The sequence below is a fragment of the Neopelma chrysocephalum genome, unplaced genomic scaffold, assembly GCF_003984885.1.
Source record: "Neopelma chrysocephalum unplaced genomic scaffold, ASM398488v2 Primary Assembly neopelma1_22, whole genome shotgun sequence".
Taxonomy (NCBI): Eukaryota; Metazoa; Chordata; class Aves; order Passeriformes; family Pipridae; genus Neopelma; species Neopelma chrysocephalum.
The window spans coordinates 11,056,000-11,077,929 of record NW_020897689.1 but is presented as its reverse complement, the minus strand read 5'-3'; the positions used below and the strand labels follow the sequence as shown (position 1 = coordinate 11,077,929).

Sequence of the window (21,930 nt, the reverse complement as noted above, 5' to 3'; positions counted from 1 at the left end):
GAAGGCAAAAAGGAGAAAAAGAACAGCAAATTTAATTTATTAGGATTTTTTACTAATTATTCAACTTTCCAAGGTTTTGAAGACAAAGTACATCTTACCCTTGGTTACATTCTAAATATCTAGCAGCAAATTTCTCCATTAGGCGATCAATTTTTTGAGCTTCTCCTGGAAGACGAAATCCTTCTAGAAACATGCGCAGAGCTGAAACAAAATCCTTTCCTGAAAAGTCGTGTTGGTCTACATAGGCATACATGACTTCTTTGTTAAATTTATCATTGTCTCCCAGGAACTCCCCAACCTGAGTCTAAAATAAGAACAGAAAAGGCAAACTAGTGCATTAACACTAGGAAAAATACAAAAACAAAAACAGAGTCAAAAGTCTCACAAACACAGAGGCCTGTATGCAATTAACTAAGATATACTCCTGCTTCTCCTCTCTACGGCCAAGTATTTTGGCCATATATTCCATCATAATGCTCTTACATGCTCATACATATCTGCCTACATTCCTCCTTCTCTGGCTTTACTTATACGCCATTTTTCCATTAGATGACCTCCACGTGGCGCAATACAAAGCTAATATTACCAATGATTGTTCTCTACTATAATGATTTTTGTAGTTAGGACACTTACTACAGGAATGAATAGTTTACTAAACTCAACTTTATCCCTTAGGGTGCAGATCTCAAACAGATGCAAGTGATGTTCATATATAAATAGCTGGTACTCAAATTCATCCAAGTTCCCTGTCAATGCAACACAGTACAGTGAAAAATAACAAGCATTCAGATAAAGATGCCTGTATGTGTATATGTAAACTGAGGTTAAAAAATTTGGTTTGATGTGAGATTTTAAGTATGAATACTGAAATTTGTGACTTTTGCCACAGTTGCAAGCATGGGCACCAAAATAGGTGTGGCTACTAAGCACAGTGGTGCAGGTTGCTGTTTCAGAAAGCTGTTTTTCATGACAATATTAACATGAGATGTTCCAATCCTCAGCCAGATACTTCCAAGTCCAGAAACAGCTTCTAGCTGTAAATAAAATCAAAGAACATTAAATAACTTTCTTTTGGGAAACAGAAAAAGTGCTTTTAATGTTGTTGCACCACGTTATTTTTTAGCCCTCTCTGAAGAGCAGATACTTCCGGCAGTTACTTACTGGACTAAAGTACATACAATTTACAAGGTTATTCTAGCTATACTAGTAACTAAGTACAAGTTTTGAGTCAGTTCAAGTAGGTCAGTGTTTTCCTTTTCGCTTCACTGAACTGCAGGATGCATATAGCACAGGGTACAGCTCTAACGCATTCTACAAATCAAATTCCTTAAGCTTACGAATTTTAGAAGAGAGAGAAGTTTCCGCTTCTTCGTTGTACAATAACGTTACAAACTTCAACACACTAACAAGTGATTTGCAATTCGTATAAACACATCTGCATCAGCAAACACAATGATCAGGAAAACAGTTTTCTTACTGAATCTAATCTTTCCTCTTGATGCAAGAACTGAGCAATATCTTCTGGGGTAGTGCCAAGCATTCCTTGTTCTTGCAGGTACTGAATCCCCCTCTTTGGTTTCTTATTGAACCTGTACAATCAAGATCAGGATGGAATAAGACTTAACCCTTTTACCCATGCACAAAGCTGTACAAGCTTAAGTAAAAAGATTTAATAATTTCAGATAAGGTCCTGAAAAATCTATGTATTAAATATTTTTCCTTTATCAAACTATGCATTAGATAGGAATGAGCTGTTGCTTTCTATGATTATTGGATGATGGGTGTTTTGTTTGTTTGTTTTTGTTGTTGTTACCCTGTAAACAGCCTCCTCTTCCTCTTTCCAACATAACTGCCAGCATGTCATCCAGGCAGCTCCAAGTAAAGAGAGCTAAACACTATCATTTACTCTGGCACTTGTGAATTAAAAAATATTCCACAGAGACAGCAAAGTGTTGGCTTGGAAAGAACAATTATATCCTGTTGCTTTTTATTTCTATCTGTATGAAACAACCAGGAAATCCATGAGTTGCCTGTAAGAATGAAAATGTACAAGACAAGGAACTAGGTAACTGAAAGAAATCAAAACCTTAAAGGAATAAGGCATGTTTGTTCAGGGTCCCAGAACTATATGACAGAAAACTTTTATTTTTGCCTAAACTGACCTCACCAAGGAGGTTAAGGTGAAAAGGCTGAAATATCACAGAAGATTCATGTCAGACTGCATTGAGAAATTACACTATCCTGCAGTTCTAATTATGACAAGTTAATTAATCGGAAGGAAGCATCAGCTTAAGTATACAGTATTCTGTATACTTTCATCAGTAATATGTACATTAAAAGGGGTCATATTCAACTGATCACGAGTTCAATGTTCTTTTTATCCAAATATAAACCCCTTATTTTTAGACAAGCAGGTCTGGAGAAAAAAGAACAAACATTCAGAGTACTCATCTTCTAGCTGTGAGGAATTAGGTTAACACAAAACACTGTTGACAGGCTCCAAAGGGGACACCATTCAGCACTCTTTCACCAGAGGAAGTGCTGTTACATCCAGAGTATTTTCCTAACACAAGATGAGTATCTATGAGGAGAAGGAAGAAAAACCCAGGAATCTTCATAGCTCCAAAAGAATCCACCCTCCCGGGGTGATAAAAGGGCACTCACAAGTCAATTCCTTGTTCTATTATTTCCTTTTGTTGCTTTAGGACCTCAAACTGCTCTGGGTTGTCAGTGCCAGACATCTGTGTGCTGTAACTGCCAATTCCTGATGAAGCAGTAGAATCCAAGGAATTTAAGCTTCCATATCTGTTAATTGTCTCAGGGTGTTTGGTTTCACTGCTGTCCTGTTCTGTGGGTTTTTCTTGGCCTAGAAATGGGAAAGGGTTACATATATCCAAAATACATACAATGGGAAAAAACCTAAAATCACAGCTTATTCTTAAAATCCTTTCTAAAGGCTTTATAAAGTTAGTTGGGTTACTGTCAATGAAGTATTTATTTTTATATAAATATTCTGCTTTTAGTTTAATTGGGAAAAAAATAATAATACAAAATCACTACAAAATATCAAGGAGAATTCTTTTAGTTCATCACATACTGAAATTTAAGCCTTAACTATAATTTGTAGGCACCTGGAAAAAAATTTGACACCTTAGAAACCTAATTACATCTCATATCTTTTATTTTCAAGTCCAATATTACTTTTTACCTGAAGAAAATCACAATATTCTGAATTTCCCAAGTACAGTGTTTAAAAGAATGTAGACACGTCAAGGAGCTGGTGCTCTCAGCTCAGAAGGACAGCCATGCTAATCACCCTAAAAAGTTTATTACTTCACCTATCAACTTTAAGCACCTAATCTGAAAATTCTGGCATAACCTTAGTACTTCTCACCTCAGGTCAGAGGGAAACAGGATTAAAACAAGATTAATGATATAGTTACTTCACTGCTTACAACATTCAAAGTTCTATAGCTATAACAGCTAAATAATAAACAAATGAGTAATTTTTTTACTATTAATTAAAAAAATGCTCTCCATCCTGCTTGCTCCAGTAGTAATTTAATCAATATGAAATTACATGGAATTAGGGGAGCTTCAAAGTGAGTTCTGAGATCCTTTTAAAATTAAAAATACAGAAAAAAAAGGATTTAGTAATTTTCAGTGTAGTAGTGTTCTACAAATTCACACAATTAGGAAAAGACAACTTAGACAACTTGTTAAAATTACACCAAACTTACAAATATTTCTATTAAGAAAAAAATTTATTCTCTCTCTTTCATGCAAGAGACCTTACTAATCTGTACACTAACATTAGCGAGATATGGATAGAACACATGAAACTCTTGCAGCACCTCTTCATTAAAGCCAGAAGAAACATATCGTGTCTTACCAAGTGTTGTCTGAGAATTGGGATTTACATATTGATCCTTACTCCACTCGACCATGCACTTCAAGATTGACACTAAGCATTCCAATCCCTTTTTTCTCAAACTTAATTCCTAGAAAAGATTTCATAAACAATTATTAGTGGAATGGAGTTTAGTTTCAACCTATCATGCCAAGAAACATGAAGCTTCATAAAGTGAAGTGAAATTTTTACCTGAACATTGGACATGCCAAGTTCTTGGCTACCCCTTCCTTGAGCAATCTTTGATAAGTCATTAACCAGCCTTTCAAATATATTTGCTGCATTTAAATCACAATCATAGTTCACGTAGATGTCCACTACACTCTGGGCATCTATAAATAAAGTGATATTGTCAAATTTGGAACAAAAACTAGGTAACTCAATGAAAGGCAAGTACAGTTTTGCTCTTCAAGATAAAAATGTAAAAACTAGAATCAAATGATCCTTAATACCTGCACATATCCTTGTCAGTGTTTGTATAACCATCCACTTATGATCAAATGAGCTAGTAGAAGTTTCCAAGATATACAGGAAAATTTCTTTGAAGAAAACCTAACAAATATTCCAGGAAGAGGGAGAAAAAAAAAAATCTATTACAAACACAGTCACTAACTTTGATGCCAAAATTCTGACATAATTCTGAAAGCAGCACCTTAGAGGTACAGGAGATAAAGAGGAAAAAAAAAGGAGGAAAGGAAGAAATACAACTTATGCCTGATACATTCAAATTAGGAATTTGAGTTGTTAGTTATGTACCTCTGGAGTTTTGGCCAGATGAAAAATTTGCTTTATATTTTGAACACTCAAAACCAGAAGAATTGGGAATGATGTCAGACCCTGAAGGACAATTTAGCCTAACGAGAAGTCTAAGCTGCTAAGAGTTCATTTGGGATTTTGAAAGGAGAGCTATTACCTCATCACAAAAAGATTTTCTCTATGAGACAGTGAAAAACATAACAAACAGCCACTTAAGCAATTTAAAGTATAGGACCTCCATTAGAAAGGTAAAATTCTGACACAAAAGAAACATGCTTCAGTATTAGATTATTGGAAGAAGGGTACTGGTCAGGCATCGCATAAAAACTGCAGCAAGTCCATTAATAAGAAAGCTACTCTTCCCTAAAAGAGTCATTAGTTTTCCCTGAAATCACTTCAGTACAGGTGCTGTTGTTTGGAACAGAGACTGTGTTATCCCCTCTCAGTTCCTCATCAGATCTATCAACACTATGGGTTGACTAATTCAGCCAAGCATGCTAAGCAAGACAGGCTTCTTCTCACTCCCTTCCTGAGCAGCAGCAACTGCCATAACAGCATTTGAGCTCAAAGTGAGAACTGCTACACGGCATTACATCACCATCCTACACAGCATTACATCACTGTTCGGCACTTCTAAGAGTTCAGCTCCTCACAGCCAGTTGTGGTCTACCAAATCCACCAACACATTTTTTCTGGAACATTGCTGATAGTGTCAGGCTCACTTCTCTTCTCCAATAGCATCATGCAAATATCCAAATTTGTAACTACTCTTGTTTATAATATTGGCTATTCCTTTATAGCACAGAATTTATAAAGAGACTTTTATGCTATTAGCCACATAGAGGTAAGCATAATTGCACTTTATGTCACATGTCTGGGGAAAAACAGCAACACTGACTTTTAGGCAACTTTGCTGGTAAATAATTTCCTCAAGCAAAATGTGCTACCAACAGTTACATTCTCTTTAGAGAGACAGGCACACAGCACAGTCCCAGATACTAGTCTTAGTAAGGAAAGCACTCTATGAAACCTAAGGAGTTCAACATAAGATCAAAGCCTTTCAAGTGCCTAAACATACTTAAGAGAATACTAGACTGATTTTAGCCACAATTTTATGTAATCAGACATTACAAAGACAAAAGCTTAACAAATGTCATGCTAAGAGCAATCCTTAGTTACGTATTTGCTGTTTTCTGATTTTTTTTACTGAAAGACAGTAATGTTATATACTCTCTGAAATCAGGAAAATTATTTTTTTCTGGTAGAAAACTTAAAAAAAAGAAATCACTGAAGAAGCAGAGAAAAAAAGTTTCACGGATAAAACCCAAACCCAAATCTAAACTAGAAGAGAAACTAACTGGAAGGTCTGCATATTACGAAGGCACTTCAGATCTCTGCTTCCAAGACAGAGCTGAACATCTTGCTTTTGGTGTCACCTTCGGAGAAGCATATCTTGGAACGAACAGCTTCTCAAAGCTGTACTGATTATTTACATTTCAGATATTTAAAAATGCTATCACTATGTTACTTATTGCAATTTACATCACGGAGTTGAGACTCTGTTCCTAGTATATTGGAAAAGTAAACCAGAAAAGAGCCAATTATTCATTCACTTGGTCAAGTTTAAAGGTGGCTTATATTAACAACAATTATGAAAGGGTGGTAATGGCAAATACAGCTAAATGCCACCCCAACTTCTCTGATATCTAGGACTTGACTTGCTGCAAATATATTCATTGACCCATTCAGAAATACAGTTACAATACAGCTAAGGTACAACTCAAACTATTTTAGCTCTCAGAGCTATTGTAAGTCAAAAGGCTAAGGGAGGGATACTTCCAACAGAATCTGAAGCTTTTCTTTTAAAATATGCCAGAAAATTCTTACACAGATGAAGAATGCAGCCTCAATCCCAAAATATATAGATTTTGCATATTATAAATCAGAGCATATGGCTCTCCTTACAGCTCCAAGACACAAACTGAATGTGAAGTTATCTACTTGTCTACCCACATCTTTTGAATAACCTTTAGGCTCAGGAGCTGAAAGAAGAGGAATTCTTAGCTCACAACCAGAAAAAAGAAAAAGTTTCTGTCCCCCATGTTTTGCAATAGATGGGACAGTTTGGCAGCATCAAGCTTTTTGCTTTCATACTCACAAGGAAGAAATACAGCCCTGATACGTGGTGATGGTCCTAATTTGGCATACTCTAGAACCTGCTACAATAGTGTAGGGTATCCTATATCCCATTTTCCTCAGATATGTCTTCATTTTCTGCTAGGAATTTGTGAAAGGATGGCAGCGATGGAAACGCATCCAATTTCTGTCAGGGAAGTTGGATGGCAATGCATTCACCACCTACATGCTGATTGTAAGCTCTGTGAGCATATAGCAAGTCCAACACTTTCTGGGAAGCAGGCTGTGTGACTGAGGAGCAGCTCAGCCCAGTCTGTCTTATGTGCCAAACACCACACTTGCACTACGATCTTGTTGAGCACACAGTTTGTCTTGCAACCCTTCAAAACATCATATTTTCAAGGCACATTCAATCACTGCTATAAAATACTGGAAAACCTATTGTTTTTTCACCTAAAAGGTATCAAAATAACCTGGTAAGTGATCAGAACACAATCCCTTTCTGACTTGCTACTGTCAAAATGAGGTTCTTCCTCCAAAGCTTCCATAACATATCAACTTGTACAGTGACATGCACAGATGAAGAATTCCCTGAATTGAAGGTCCTTATAACAGCAACATTATCAACATTTCTCAGCATCTTTTCACACACTTAAGCTCCACACAGATGGGGCAATCTGTAGGCTTCAGTGTTCACACTGACTCCACAAACATAAAAATACTAAAATGCACAGTAGGGACACACTGTGCACACTACTGCTTCATTCACTACAGAATTAAGATCTTTAACACACGGGACACCACAAGAGGGTATCCATGTGGTTCCAAAGGACAGATTAGTTCTGTACACAGCTACACTATGGCACAAAGAGCCGAACTCAAGAACAAACCCCCTACATACATCTGGTTTTCCCCTATGACTTAGAATATATTAGTCCAGTGAGAGAATATTACACTGTCTGCAAGGACTCAGATAATTTATTGCTAAGAATACACACTTATCTCTACTTACAGCCCAAGGAGTTTAATTGTGCATGTATCTTTAGAGGAAATGAGATTATCTTATTCAGAACATATACTGATATAGGCCCTGATATACAAAGAAAAGTGGCTACAATAATCAAAAAGCTGGGATTTCCCTAGAGAAAGAAATCTGCTCAAGTGACCTCAAAGAAAATCCACAATGCTTTTCAAGTCATTAATTTTTCTTTTAAAATTCCTTTGTAAAATCATATATTACATAGAATTTCATAAGTGTACTCATTTTCCTAATTTGTACTATGCAGTGCAGGGTTAAACTTTCTTAATCACATTATTGAACACTGATTGATTGAGCTTAGCCACAAACCTACTCAATTCTGAGTTTCAGCATCATTTTGTGATAATAACATGCCACAGCCAACAGAAAACTTTAAAATAAGGAAGATCTGGCAAGTCTTACACAAAAGCTGTGAGTCAAATTTATCTAAGTGAGACTGAGCTACAAGCAAACAAACAAATGTTCACTGAACGTCCCCCACTCTTTAATTAAAAATTAATGTAACGTACCTCGATCTGCATCTTAAGATGAGTCTTAAAGTTTGAGAGGAGGGTAAGAAATATGGAAAGTGAAAGTTCAAAAACTTCTGGAACTGATGAGACTCCATTTTTTGACAGTGCAACACAAAGGTACTGCTTTATAGCATTAATAAACATCTCATTTGTCCTGAAGACTGGTCCTGCGTTTTGCAGAATGGAGAGAAGCAACTGCAATGAAAGAATCTTTGATCGCAGTTCATGAGATCTAGAATAAAACAGAGCATGTCAGCTCAGCCTAAGTCATAAAAAATAAAACATTCTCTTGAAAAGTCAACACACACAATGATTTTGCCAGTTGTATGTTAATGAAATTCACTCAAATTTGAGACAACCTGTTGTAGAAAGGATCATTAAAAGATGTTGATCTTTTTTATTGAAGTGGTCATTCTTCAACCAAGGTGGGCAAGAATAACTTTTTACAGAAAGGGAAAAATTACTATTGAGCCACTCTCTTTTCTGCATCACAGCATTGCAGAACAGCAGCAACAGGAGGCATAAGAGGATGAAGTGAGTATTCTTTCCTCTTAATGGACCTTTGGAAGATCCCATCTAAAATATGCAGCCCACCTATCAAATTCTGACTATCAAGATGTGGAAATTCCTCCTCCTCCTCTATTTCCACCAGCACAGAAAGAGAGTTGAAGGACTATAAAGACAACAGCTGTACTGCCTGACCTACTTCCTGTCAACACTGAAATCTCTTTTTTCAAATACAATATTTATTAGTCACTGGCCCCATCCCACTCCAAGAACAGGTAAGATACATAACACATCTACTTTAATCATGGTAGTCATAAAGTCAGGCAACTGCAGCATTTTCAAGTGCCCCACAGTAACATCATGTTTCTTACAGATTGAAATAAGCTAGAATTCATATCAGAACAGTGCTACTATTTATGCCTTAAAAACCAAACAAAAACAAACGCAATAAAACAGCCAAAAAGCCCCCAAACCACACACACACACAAAGAAAGCATTAAGGAAATCTGCATCTATGAAAACACAATGCAATAAAAAACATTCTGGGTGAAAATATTCTCTCCTCAGACTCCCAATGCTTCTTCCCACTTCTGATCATCTCTTCAGCTCTTCTGAAGGGCAGGTAAAGACATAATCGACTTTCCCAACAGGACAGTTCACAGCTTTCATTAAACAACTGCTCACTGACAGAGGACAGTTATGAAACATGAGGAGCAATGACAGGAAATTTTTCATCCAATACAGCCCAGACACAGTAAGAGTGCTTCAAGTCAACATGTGACACACACAGCAGTTGGATATTTGCTGTATGCTGCAAAAACAAAAGCTTAATTGAAAAAAAAAAGTAATTTCAGTCTCGCTAAAAGCAAAAATGCAAATTAATAACAAGTATGCTACAAATAAACTCAATTATTTCTGTCAAACCAAGTGGGATGGGGAAATCAATCTGCAAACATTTAAAACTCATAAATTGTAATACCAACTGTAGACTTTTTTCTGAAGACACTTTTGAGAAGAAAACATAGCCAGTCAAACTGAGCAAAGAATTTGTCCCTCTCATTCTTCCTAATGGGCTGCAGGTCAAAGTCAATGCCCCAAAACTGCTCTCTGTAGGAGTTTTTCAAGAAAATGCTTGGCTCTGGCACTGCACAGCCGCATGAAACCTGACATAACAATCTCTCTTGATGCAAAAGGCTTGATTTTGCATCACAGGGTATCAAGTGTGTAGATAGCAAATTTCAGTCATAAATAAAATATTAAATATTGCCTACTTGCAGCAAGTGTCAGCTCCTAACTGAAATCTTAACATGCTGGGCTTATCAATCCTGTATGATGTGTAAAGCTCACTTAATTTAAAATAAGTTTAAGGAAAAAAATAGCAAGCAAACCTTCAAGATATTTCACCCCCATCTTATTTTATTCCAGGGAAAAAGGAAACAAATACATTAACAAGGTTCCCAGGAAGCATAATGCTGATCTCAACTCCCACCCTCATGATTTTAAGCTAAAGCTCCATGTCCAGCTACCTAAAATTTGAAAATATTTCATTACAGACTTCATAACAAATTTCACTGGAAATATGATTTTTAAAGGGACAGATAAGACTCTTTAAAATGCTGTAGACACCCTACGCCTCCCCTTCCAATTACAGCATGTTTGTAATAGTTCAAAAACCCATCAATGCCTCAGAGCCACTGATAAATTCTAGGCACTTCTCCAAATATGAGATATCTTCCAATGTATTTGCAGTGAATTTCTGTTCCCCGAAATGCTGCTTCCTCTGATTTGTTTTATATGAAGAGCTTTATCAGTTCGAATATGAACGTCAAGCTCCAAGAGCCTCAACAGCTATTGCTGCTCTTGCAGAGGGAGTTAATCCATTAAAGCCTTTAATAAATGGGCAGCTTTAGTCTCAGAGAACTAAAACCACAGGATTTTCATGGAATTTCCTGGAAGACAATTCTCAAAAATAGTCAGGAAAAACCTCATGCCTCAGTCTTCATTCTCTAATATCCTGACTTTCCATAGTGCATTGCTAGATAACTTAAGAATGGTTCCAGACTAAACCTTCAAACTCTTTCTACTATGTATTATCTTTTCAGCTTATTAAATCCACAACACACATCACTGATTAAACTAACCTATCTTAAAGTTACCTGCTCTAAAAGCTAGACTGTGGAACAAGGTCTTGGAACAAGTAAAGCTGATTTTATTTTGAAGAATTCCAGGCCTTTTATTGCCATCTGAAGGAATACTAAAGTTTTAAGATCCCAGTAACAAAAAAGTAGGCCTCTTGAAAATTATTACCAATTGCTCCTAATGTGCAAAAAAAAATTTGTACACAAATTCTATCCAAGATCAGAAAGCAAACTTTTTTGCCAAGACTCAAACTTAATACTGGCACCCATCTATGGAGAATTTATTTTTTTGCTTTACAACAAAAAATTCTCTAAGCCAAGATGAAAACATGGTGTCTTCAGTCAGAGCGCAAGACTTCCAAAACCAGCCAAATAAAGACCTTGTTTTCAAAACATCTGGGTTTTGAGTATGTAGGCTGAAGAAAGTGTCCAACCTGAACAAAAGAATGGAACACTGTAGCACGAACTTCTCACAACCAGCATCTACTCCAAGTGAGGAGCTTATATTAAGAGGAAGTAGACCTGGGTATGTGCGCTGGACACAGTATGTAAGAGATGAAAGAAACTGTGGGGCACAAACAGCAATGGTTATGAACCTAGAAATTATGTAAATGCAGAGCAACATGAGCCAAGATCAGAAATACCTGAAGATCTTCTATACAAACCCTTCTGAAAAGCATTATAAAGAGCAACTAGGAAGAACATGATGTACTTATAGGAAGCACAGGTGTTGTTAATAGACTTCTAAACAAGTATATAAAAGATGCACTAAAACATAAAAGTACCTTTTCAAAGTTTCTAGGTTCTTTTTACCATACCATTACTTTCTCAGTAACCGAGAACTCACAAAAATACTTAAATAATTTATTTTGATTTTTAGACAGTAAAGATGATTATGAAAACTCTTAAAATCTACTTACTTTGGATCTGGTGGTCCATCTGACAGGGGCTTCATGGAGAGCTTACATAGTGACCTGAATACAAGGAAGGCATCCTTTTGTAAAATGTGGGAAAACTTAGCACCAGGGGTAGGTCCTGAAGAATTTCCAGATTCCTAAAGAAGTTAACATATTTCAGTATTCCATTTTGCATTAGCAGGGTGTGTAGGGAAATCCCCACCTCCTAGCAACAAGAAGTTAATATATTATACAAATATAATCAATTCACTTTAGGTTTATGGTCTCAAGACTAAAACAAAACAAAATATTCTTCAGTCCAGTTAAAACGAACACTAATAAAAACTGCCATTTCAGTAAAAGTCAGAATTAATTAAAGACTGTCACAAAATTAGGTAGGTCAAGTTTAAGTAGGGTAATTTGCAGTGAACTGCCTTCAGGCATTTTCAGTAGAAAACCGGACCCAAACACTTGACATTTTAATAGAGTGTGAGCAGTTATATATCCTCTCATCAGACACATTTGATAAAATTTCTATAGTATAATAAATACTTGTAAGTTCTTGCAATTTTGTATTATTGTTCCATATATAAGCAACATATTTAATCTTCTCTTTATATGACCTTTGTGACTGTAATTTTTTAAGCTTAAAATTTATTATTCCCAAACCTAATTACTCAGTACACTCTTACAGCAGAAACACTCGGTCAGTTGATAGTGTATACATGTCCATATCCGATACAGAGGGAGTGTATATTCACATCTATTTTGTTAATGAAAATCAAATCCTCTCACATATGAAACTATTTATTTAAAATCACTGCAGTAAGGTCATGCTATAGGCTTGAAATTATTTATCATTTGAAAAGAGCACAGTAAAATTACACAAGTATGTCTATAATTGGTGATATTCTTCACTATGTACCCTGAATACTAGTTTTATTATTTCTCAGGAGCAGTTCACAAAACAAGAAACTGAGTTCTCTAATCTTGGAACAGTATATTCCATGCGGCAGCTAAAAATATGGTAGGATAAGAGAGACATCAAATGCAGAATTTACTTAGAAAAATTTCATTTAATTAGTGCATTAAGGAAGAATAATGCTTAGAACATGACTTCATACTTGAAATTCGTCTCAGTAACTTATTTTATGGAATTATATTAAACAGTCTGCACAAGCGTTGGGCAACATTTAAAAACATACTACTTTTTTCAGTATTTCCTAATTTATAACTGCCTGTACCTGAGTATCGTTGGAAGAGACAGATAGTCTGTCATCAGGTAAAGATGGTGTATAAGCAACAGAAATTGGAGTCCCTGGAATTCCATTTGCCTGAATGTTTTCACTGTCACTGCCATCCTCTAATGTTACAATTGTGCCATCACCACCTGCACTTTCAGCAGTGCCTTCGACATCTATCAGAAAAGATGGAAAAATTATTAACAAATGTTACATGAGATTCAAAATTAAAAAGAGTTGTTAAAACTAAAATTTAAATACTAAAACAATCATAAGAAAATTATCACAAGGAGGAGCTTAAGGCAGAATTTACATGGCATTACAGAACTATAAAAATTGCAAATACTTTTAATTCCCACTAATAAAAACTACAATAAAAAAAATTACCTATAACTATACATTGCTGGGGTCACCCCTCTACCAGGTTTCCAAGAAGTAGTGGGACAGGAAATCACTCACTAGTTTGATAATCAATTTCCAACAAATTAAAAAATGTAGTGATAACACTGCTACTACAGATGGGGGCCCATTTCTGAAGAGTGTTTATGTAGAACGGAAAAAAAAACCCCAACTTTCTTTGCATTTTAAAAGAACATCTGTGTCCAATGTAAAAAGTGTAAATCAATGTATGAAATGTCCATTTTACTGTTAAATAATGCACAGCTAAGGTCAGACAACTGAACCTGTCTTTTTCTGTATGTAAGTAATTTTTAAACAATTATATATTTCAGTTAAATATTTTAAAGTGTTAAAATAATTCTTAAGGTCAAGATTCAGACTGCTATTGACTATACAGACATTAATATAATACCTCCAACTACTATGTTCACCATTTCCTGCACAATACTTTCTACAATTTCTTGTGCCTTCTCTTCACATTCATTGCTTTCACCATCATATGCTCCTCCATCAGCTTTAGAAAGATCTTTATAAGGAACAACAAACACAAAAAAACATTAATGATAAACTCAGAAATTAAGAAGGTACTTCGCTTGCATTTAATATTTTAAAATGCAATTACAAATCTATTAATAGGAGAGTATACATTAAAAAAAGCATGTTTGGCCACTTCAAAAACAGATATTTGCAGAATGTAAGAATTCTGGGTTCAACCTGTAAATGGTAATTAATCTACAGGCCTACACCAACAAAAGACATCAATTTTCTATCTTCACGTACATTAAACACTGAAAAGTCAATGGTTCTAAGGTGTTATTCTAAAAACTTTTACAAAGATACAAAAAGGAGTCTTTGCTACAGTGACTACTACAGAGTGCAGGACTAAAGAATAGTCATGATGAAGTTTAACAGTAGTAACAAGGACAACCAATATTTTGTGTTAGTCAACTGCTTGAAAATATATGCCTGACTCCAGATTTCGGAGAAGGAAAAAAAAGACCATCCTTAAGCCTTTCTCTTTACAGACATTTCCCTCCCTCCAAGAAACAAAAATACACACTGATTACTTTCTGCTGCTGTGGCTTGGTCAGCTTCTGTCTGTTCATTTTCAGCACTAGAAATGTCAGATCCATTTTCTGCCTCAATATCTTCTTGAAGGTTTTTGTCCATATCATTTGTGCTGTGGTCAAGTTCCCTCTCATGTTCTTTGGACAGCTGATCAGTCTGTGCTGGAATATGTCTCAGCTGAGGTGATTCAGGCTCATGATGGCTTAATGGAGACTGCTGTAGATGGTGTTGCTGTCTGTGTCTTTCCTTTTCCATCTGTTTGGCTTCCTGAAGCTAAAAAAAGCATTGCAAACACACAAAAACTTCTCTATCAAAATATAATAATAAGCTGTATACATTGTTTTATAAACACGACATCTCTATTGTCTCTGCTTACACAGTACCCTCCTAAAAGATGTACCAGTTTAAGAAAACGCATCTTTAATTATAAATAATTTTTATGTCACAGGATAATCCATTGCAAGGGGGCTGCTTCCCAACTATGCACATTGCACTTAACTATACCTTCACTGTGGAAGAGGGATGACTACACTACACATGCTATAAGACCAGAAGTTGTCTGCCTGCCCTATAAGGAATTTCAGAGAGCAGATGTGACAGTAAACAAGGACCGTATGGAAAAACATGCAGATTATTTTGGGGTCCCTTGATCTGAAATCCCTGAGAAAGGGAAGAATTTCTGTCACTTGTCTAATGCATTAAGACAACATGCATTAAAGCCACCAAAGCACGATGTCCTTTGAGATGATGCTCTAAGAACTGGCTTCCTATCCCTGCAGAGTCTAGTGTTTACCAAAACCTTTGTAACTTTTTATACTGTTATTTTGGCTACCGTGATCTCAGCCCTTTACTCTTTTCCACTTAAAGCTTTCTATGCTGCATCTTCTGGGGTGCCACAGAGTCCCAAGAAGATACAACTCAAACTACAGCTCAAACAATTCCTTCTACCATTAGTTAGATATGCTGAAATAACTGCACTGAGTGTGCAAAACAAGTAGGACTGCTTATCAAGACTTAGACTTTAGTCTGGCAAAAATGAAAATTTTCAACGTAGAATAAAAAAAAAAAAAATTCTCTTCTAATTAAGTGGCTTAGAAGGACAATAACTGCACTGATTTCCCAAAGCTTTCAGGTGCTGCATGGCTCTTGACACTTATCATAAATATGATCTCTCATATGGCTTCAACTGTGATGGCACCATGTACCAATACACAGTTGCTTCTGGAGGGAAAGTAAGAAAGTACTACAAACTTAAGAGTTTGCAATATTACAGCAGAATTACTTCTGGAAGTAGCTAGGAATTCAACCTGTTCTCAAATCTGGACATCTGCATTTTTGCTTATGTGGATTTTGGGTGGTTTTTTTATTTCTTTTAAAATAGAACTCAGGACAATTATTTTGTCTTCTACATCTTTACTATCAGCAGTAGAAGGCACAGGGCATACGCTGAGGTCCTTGCTGACAATTCACCATAGCATTTTCAGTGACATAAGTAAATGTTGAAGAGACTTTTCTGTTTGTTTGAGTAGGGCTGCAATTGAATACATCCATTAAATATAGGGGACCACTATGAGAAGTTTAAAACCCATACACCATCTCCAAAAAACACATTTGACAATTATTTCAGAATGCAAATGCAAGAAGAAAAATACAAGAGACCAGATTTTTTTCTCCAAAGCACCTAAGTTAGAAAAGCCAGAAATTTTAATAATAATGACAAAACAAACCTCTCAAGCTGGTTTGCTTTCAAGAACTAGTTTCTAAATAAAGATACTGAGATACTCACTGCTTGATTTTCCATACGTGCAAAAATGACATTCAGCATTTGTGTTAGAGTGGCCTTGGCTGTGGTTTGATTTATAAGATTTTTGCTTGCTAGGTAGATATTGTAACATGTTCGTACAGCCTGTAGCACTGTTCCTTCGTGTATTTCTATGTGTTGAGATGTTACTGCAGTGAGCAAAGCCTAAATAAACAAACACATACACACATATATATTTTCCAGTCAGAACCTTAGCAATCAAAAAGTTTGCAAATTAACAAACACAAAAATTGGATTACTTCTAGAATATATCTAAATACATATCCTGAACCGTAATTTAATTATGTTTTCCCGGGTACTCTTGTAGCCATGTCAGAATATCATATATACCAGTTATACTAAACTGACAGTGTTTGTCATCAACATATCTTGGAAATACATATTTCATAATATGTAACAGCAAGAAGTAAGCAATGCAGTCATCAGAGAAGTTCTTAATAGAAGTCATCCTAAAATTTTCTAGACACAAACATGAACAGATTACCTGTTAAAAATCTAGAAAGCAAGCCAAAGGGTGCAAAAGGTTTTTCAAAAATAAATGTAAATGTGATGAACAAAGACTGAGTATGAGATTAGGCAGCTATAGAGGGACAACTACCTTTTATAAAAACTCTTTTTGGGTAGATGCTAGAATATTGTGTTGCCCTCTCTGTAGAAATTCACTTATGTCTTCCTATTTGAGCTAATATCTCCTTCTCTTTAAAAAAATAAAATATGCACATAAGCCTGTAAAAGATCAGGTAACAGGACTAAGGAACACGTTATCTTTATGTGAGGCAGAGGCAGGCAGGATTAAAGGGCAGAAACAGAGGTAGACAAAAGCTGAGGACAGGGTATGAAAACATTATCAGAGAAGTACGTTGAAGAGTGGAAAGAAAGGGGAAGAAGTTGGTCCACAATAGTCCCAATGTTTATATTGATCACTTACTCCAGTAGAAGGAATCTGGGAACTGTATGCATTGAAAACTTTGACGAAGTTATGATTTAATGGAACATTTAGACTAAGTAAGAACTAGAAGCATTGGAATGCTCCTACGTCTGTTTTTAACTGTGATAAATTTATAAAAGTTATTTCAGGTGTTGGTTTGTTTCATCAAACCACACCTCATGTCTCTTGCTGACACTGTCAGCACTTCTGTACACACAAAGCACCATTAGGTGAACAAATAGTATCCATTGTTCACTCAAACCCTTTAAAAAACTAAAATCAGGAACTCTTGAAAACAAGCCAAACAAGTGGATCCCAGGCATTAACAGCTATTTCTTCCAAAGCACTACTGTCTGGGTCCAATACAGTAAGTATTTAGATTTAGTTAATATTTCTTTCATTCAGTTACAATGGATACCAGTGACACACACACACACACACACACACTCTCTTAATACATCAGTTTAACAACCACCTACAGCTTCTCACCTGGAAGATAAGGTCTCTTGCAGTCCAACATTTAGGACAATAATGAAAAGGTGCAGGGGGATCAAGCCTCCATTTCTTTTTTGTCTAGCTATGTAATTCATAAAGTTACTCCTTTTTGTCACTGTTTCCTTGTTAAATTCAGGTGATTAAGAAGCTGATATTTTAAAGTCCAATTTTAACTTCCATCTCAGTTCAGTAAAGTCTTACAAGGTTTTTTTCCCCCAACTTGTAATAATAGGAAGCAGTGCCAGCTAGTAGAAAAAGGTGACAAGGCTACAGATGGACTATGTGCTCTTTTGTTTTAATTGGCTTAACAGCCTGAATTTCCTCAGTTTCTTCAGTATGCCTGTTATGACTACTAGACCTACTAGTGTGCCTGTTATGACCTCTTTTCACACTATCTGATAAGAGGGTGTGGAGGAGAAGAAATGCTTCCAAAGCACACAGAGACATACCTCCTTAACGTATTAATCCAAATTCACTAATAACATCTATGCAGACTGAGAAGTCAGTCTTTCCACAGGGGATCTCCCTACAGATATCTAACTATAAAAGAGTTCAACTTGGCTACAGAGCTCATGACAGTCACTTCTTTTGGGTTTCTTTCCTTTCCAGGCACTAGAGACTAATCTTAATGACTACTATACACTTTGCAAACTGATAAGCATTTTTAACTTTGATCTCTTGCTAATATCTTTCATCTTCCTTCTAATTTAGAGCCATCCTCAGGACATTAGTCATGCTTACTTCACATCTCAGTGCCACTTCTTTTCCTCTACTATGACAACTAGTAGAAATACGAGAACAAACATAAGACAGGAAGTATTTTACAATTACTTTCTGAACAACATCCTTTCCTCTTGGCAGCTTCCATTTAGGGCTAATTTGATGACATGCCCTAAACAATGTCACCTAATTCTGTATCATAAAAGAGAACATCATTACCACAATGGGCATGACAGCTAACCCCGAGAAACCACAAGAGCAGCACTGCTACTCTTCTGGAACCCTTGTCAATTCATATGTTAGCAAAACAAACCCTTCCTTTCTCATTTTATTGCTTTTCTTTGTGTTACTCCCCACCGTTATTCTGTGACCAAATAGCCACTATGCCCAACACAAAGAGAGGTGAGACAGAGTAGAGGACAACCACCTCAGCAACAGTCCTCAGTTAAGGAGGGTTATTACACAAAATCTGAAACTGCTACACAACAATGCATGTCCTTACGACGCGAACAACAAAAGCTCTATCTCCCTTCCAGCCACACACTCGTACTACTTACTTTGCAACAGGTCTGGGACATGAAGTCATCTGTGCTTTTTAACAGCAATATATCAATACCCTTAAAAGTTAAACAGAATAAAAACACCCAAGTGTTCTCTGGTGTTCGGGTTTTTGTTTTAAAAGTGATTTTAGTAGATTCAGAGTATTAAATGCATGCTAGGATAAAATCTGGGAGCAAAGCCTGGATGAAAAATTGCCTCAATTTTTCCAAGCTACTCCTTCGGAGTCACAGCATTATGTTGCTCTTTTCCATCATGCTAAAGATTTGCTGTTCAAGGCTTTTTGCAGCTGAGTTCCCACAACTTCTGGTCACACTTATCTCATCTGTTTTCATCCAGTATCTTCAGTGTAAGTTAAGGAGAGATGAATAAATGAAAAAAAAAAAAAGCCTACTTTACTGTACTCCCCTCCTTTGCTGTTCTTTGGGAGAAAGAAAACTTCGTAAAAACATTGTTAGCAGTACCTCACTATACTTCAGTTCCGTCCAAAAAAGCTTTGTCACAAAGCCTGCAAAAATACCAACAGCCAACAAGTTTTCCTTGTCCTGAAACTTCTGGCTAGCATCCTGATGGTGAGTTTGTTTCCTTATGGTTTCCCTCCAGTCCTTCACACCTGAAGGTGTTCTGAATTTGAGAAAGATCCTACTGTTCTGTGCTGCTACCTAGTTACTATAAATAAAGTTTATTCATTTTTATAAACAACCATCAGATGGCTTTGGGAAAAGAGAAAAATCTTCAGGATAATTTCTTGAGTTACAGATTATCATATCTTTGTGTAACATGCGCAGCATTTTTTCTTTTAGCTTGAAGCATGTTTGCCTAGTGAATTTCCTATTATGTAAAACAAGTGTATTAGCACAGGAAGTATCACAGTTTGTGAGGCAAAATGAATGTAATTTAAAAGTAAACTAAATTAACAATAATTCTCTACTGAAATCATTCAGCATCTATCTGTACCTCTAAACTTTGCATTCCTCTCACACTGAATATTCTGCAAGAACAGCACAGTTACAGTGAAAGAATATAACTACTACCAGGAGAAAAATTTTCAGCTCAGGGTCAGTCTTTTTTTCCTCTCAGCCAACTCTGATCATTTTATCTTTGGAAGATTTATGACACAGTAGAGTTGTCATCTGATCAGCATGGGCTTATTTTGTCTTAATTTCGTAATTCAGTTGCCTAGAAACTCTTGAATACTTGAGACAGTACATAAAACACAGTAGCCCTAACTCCTCTCCCTAGTGTTAATTAGCTACTGGAACCACCTAATCCCTTCTTTGAGAGGGGCTATATGGTTATTTTCAATAATATTTTTTTTAAGTTAACTTGAAGTCCCAACATTTACTTATCATGAAATAATGTGTTACTATGGACTGACTCTTGAAAAAACACGGGATACTGAAGTTCTTAAACCAGAAAACAACAAACACATCGAATAACCTTCACAGATAAATAATTTTTCAATATAAGTGACACTAAAAAAACAAACATGCAGAATGCAGTAATTTTCCAAGCAACATTTTCTTTGTGAGCAAGTGACAATTTAATCTTCTGCTGTTTACCATTTCCAAATTATTCAGTCACTTATGTTACATATTTACATTGCTTTAAAATATCTAAGTTTACCTCACTTAGTTTACCAACTTTGAAGACCTGTGGAAATACACTGTAAGGGTATGAAGAAGAGAAAAATACAGTGTTTGCTTCCAGCATGCTTTCACAGTCAAGACAGTGATTAAAATCAAGTGTCACATCCTAGATTGTATATCAGATTTCAGCAATAATGAAATTATTAATTATCGGTAAGACTTAGTATTTGATTTTAACTAGTAATTTTTATCTACTTAACATCAAGTTTAAGAAAAAATAACCTATATTCTCAAACATTTGGTCAGTTGCCAGCCATGAAACTCATTGAAAGATTATGAAGTTTGTGAATGAAAGAGAACTATATTCCAGTTTCTCCTACGGAAGATAACAGAGAATATAAATTATATAAGAATATAAGGTTTTATTTAGTTTTATCAGTGGAAATTTAGGTGTTCAAAATGAACTAGAGTCTAATATGGAATTAACCAGATAAGTATTTTGCAAAACAGAAGTATTTCATATCCAACTCTGAAAACAATCCTTCTCTAAAAAATAAAATTGCAAACTGACAGGACAGCATTTTCAGGTTAAGTAAGGAGAACCAGCCGTTAACTTAAGCCTCCAAATACAAGTAATCAGAAATAAAACTTCTTGCATCATTATTGTATTCTCAAAGCATTCCACAATCTACAACTCCTTCCAATCTCAGCAGGAGAAATTAAGTTTTCAACAATCTTTTAACAGGAAACAAAAATCACAGTACTAACATGATATGATACTGTAGATGATTAAGTTACTTAGCATTCCACACTACTGAAACATAACAGGACATGGAACTGAAGTAGTTCTAAGGGTATTCTCAATTCGGAATTTGCTTTCATGCAAATTTTGTTATAATACTTTCAAATCCACCAACATTCTCCTCATTGCTCAGAATTAGTTAGCCTTTACAGACTTCCCATTCTGTAATCCAACAATGGGTTGTCCTCTATTTTCAGTTAGTTTCAAAAGGCAACTTGTGCAAGCGACATTTGACTCAACTTTCCTTCCTCCAGGGACATCAGTCATACTGACAATGTGACCAGCTGTAAAAAGACACAGACAGGAGCTGACCTTATGAACAGTCTATTGCACATGGAAGACTCAGAAAACGTCACTAAATAACATTCAAGTTTTCAGATTACAGCTATCAAGCACACACAACAATTTTTCTCT

General features: G+C 35.8%; 1 protein-coding gene across 2 annotated transcripts in view; it reads right to left on the bottom strand.

The window, feature by feature from the left end:
* Positions 1-21,930, bottom strand: part of ARFGEF1 (ADP ribosylation factor guanine nucleotide exchange factor 1) — a 90,340-nt gene that overhangs the window by 32,939 nt on the left and 35,471 nt on the right. Inside the window, exons 5-16 of one of the 2 annotated variants that reach the window (XM_027699137.1) lie at positions 16,389-16,568; positions 14,602-14,875; positions 13,947-14,060; positions 13,139-13,311; positions 11,919-12,052; positions 8,351-8,585; positions 4,363-4,462; positions 4,103-4,242; positions 3,893-4,001; positions 2,665-2,866; positions 1,478-1,589; positions 99-304 (exon numbers count right to left, since the gene is read on the bottom strand). In XM_027699137.1, coding sequence (XP_027554938.1) covers positions 99-304; positions 1,478-1,589; positions 2,665-2,866; positions 3,893-4,001; positions 4,103-4,242; positions 4,363-4,462; positions 8,351-8,585; positions 11,919-12,052; positions 13,139-13,311; positions 13,947-14,060; positions 14,602-14,875; positions 16,389-16,568 — 1,979 coding nt within the window. The remainder of the gene's footprint in view (positions 1-98; positions 305-1,477; positions 1,590-2,664; positions 2,867-3,892; positions 4,002-4,102; positions 4,243-4,362; positions 4,463-8,350; positions 8,586-11,918; positions 12,053-13,138; positions 13,312-13,946; positions 14,061-14,601; positions 14,876-16,388; positions 16,569-21,930) is intronic. The other variant, XM_027699228.1, reaches the window with a different exon arrangement.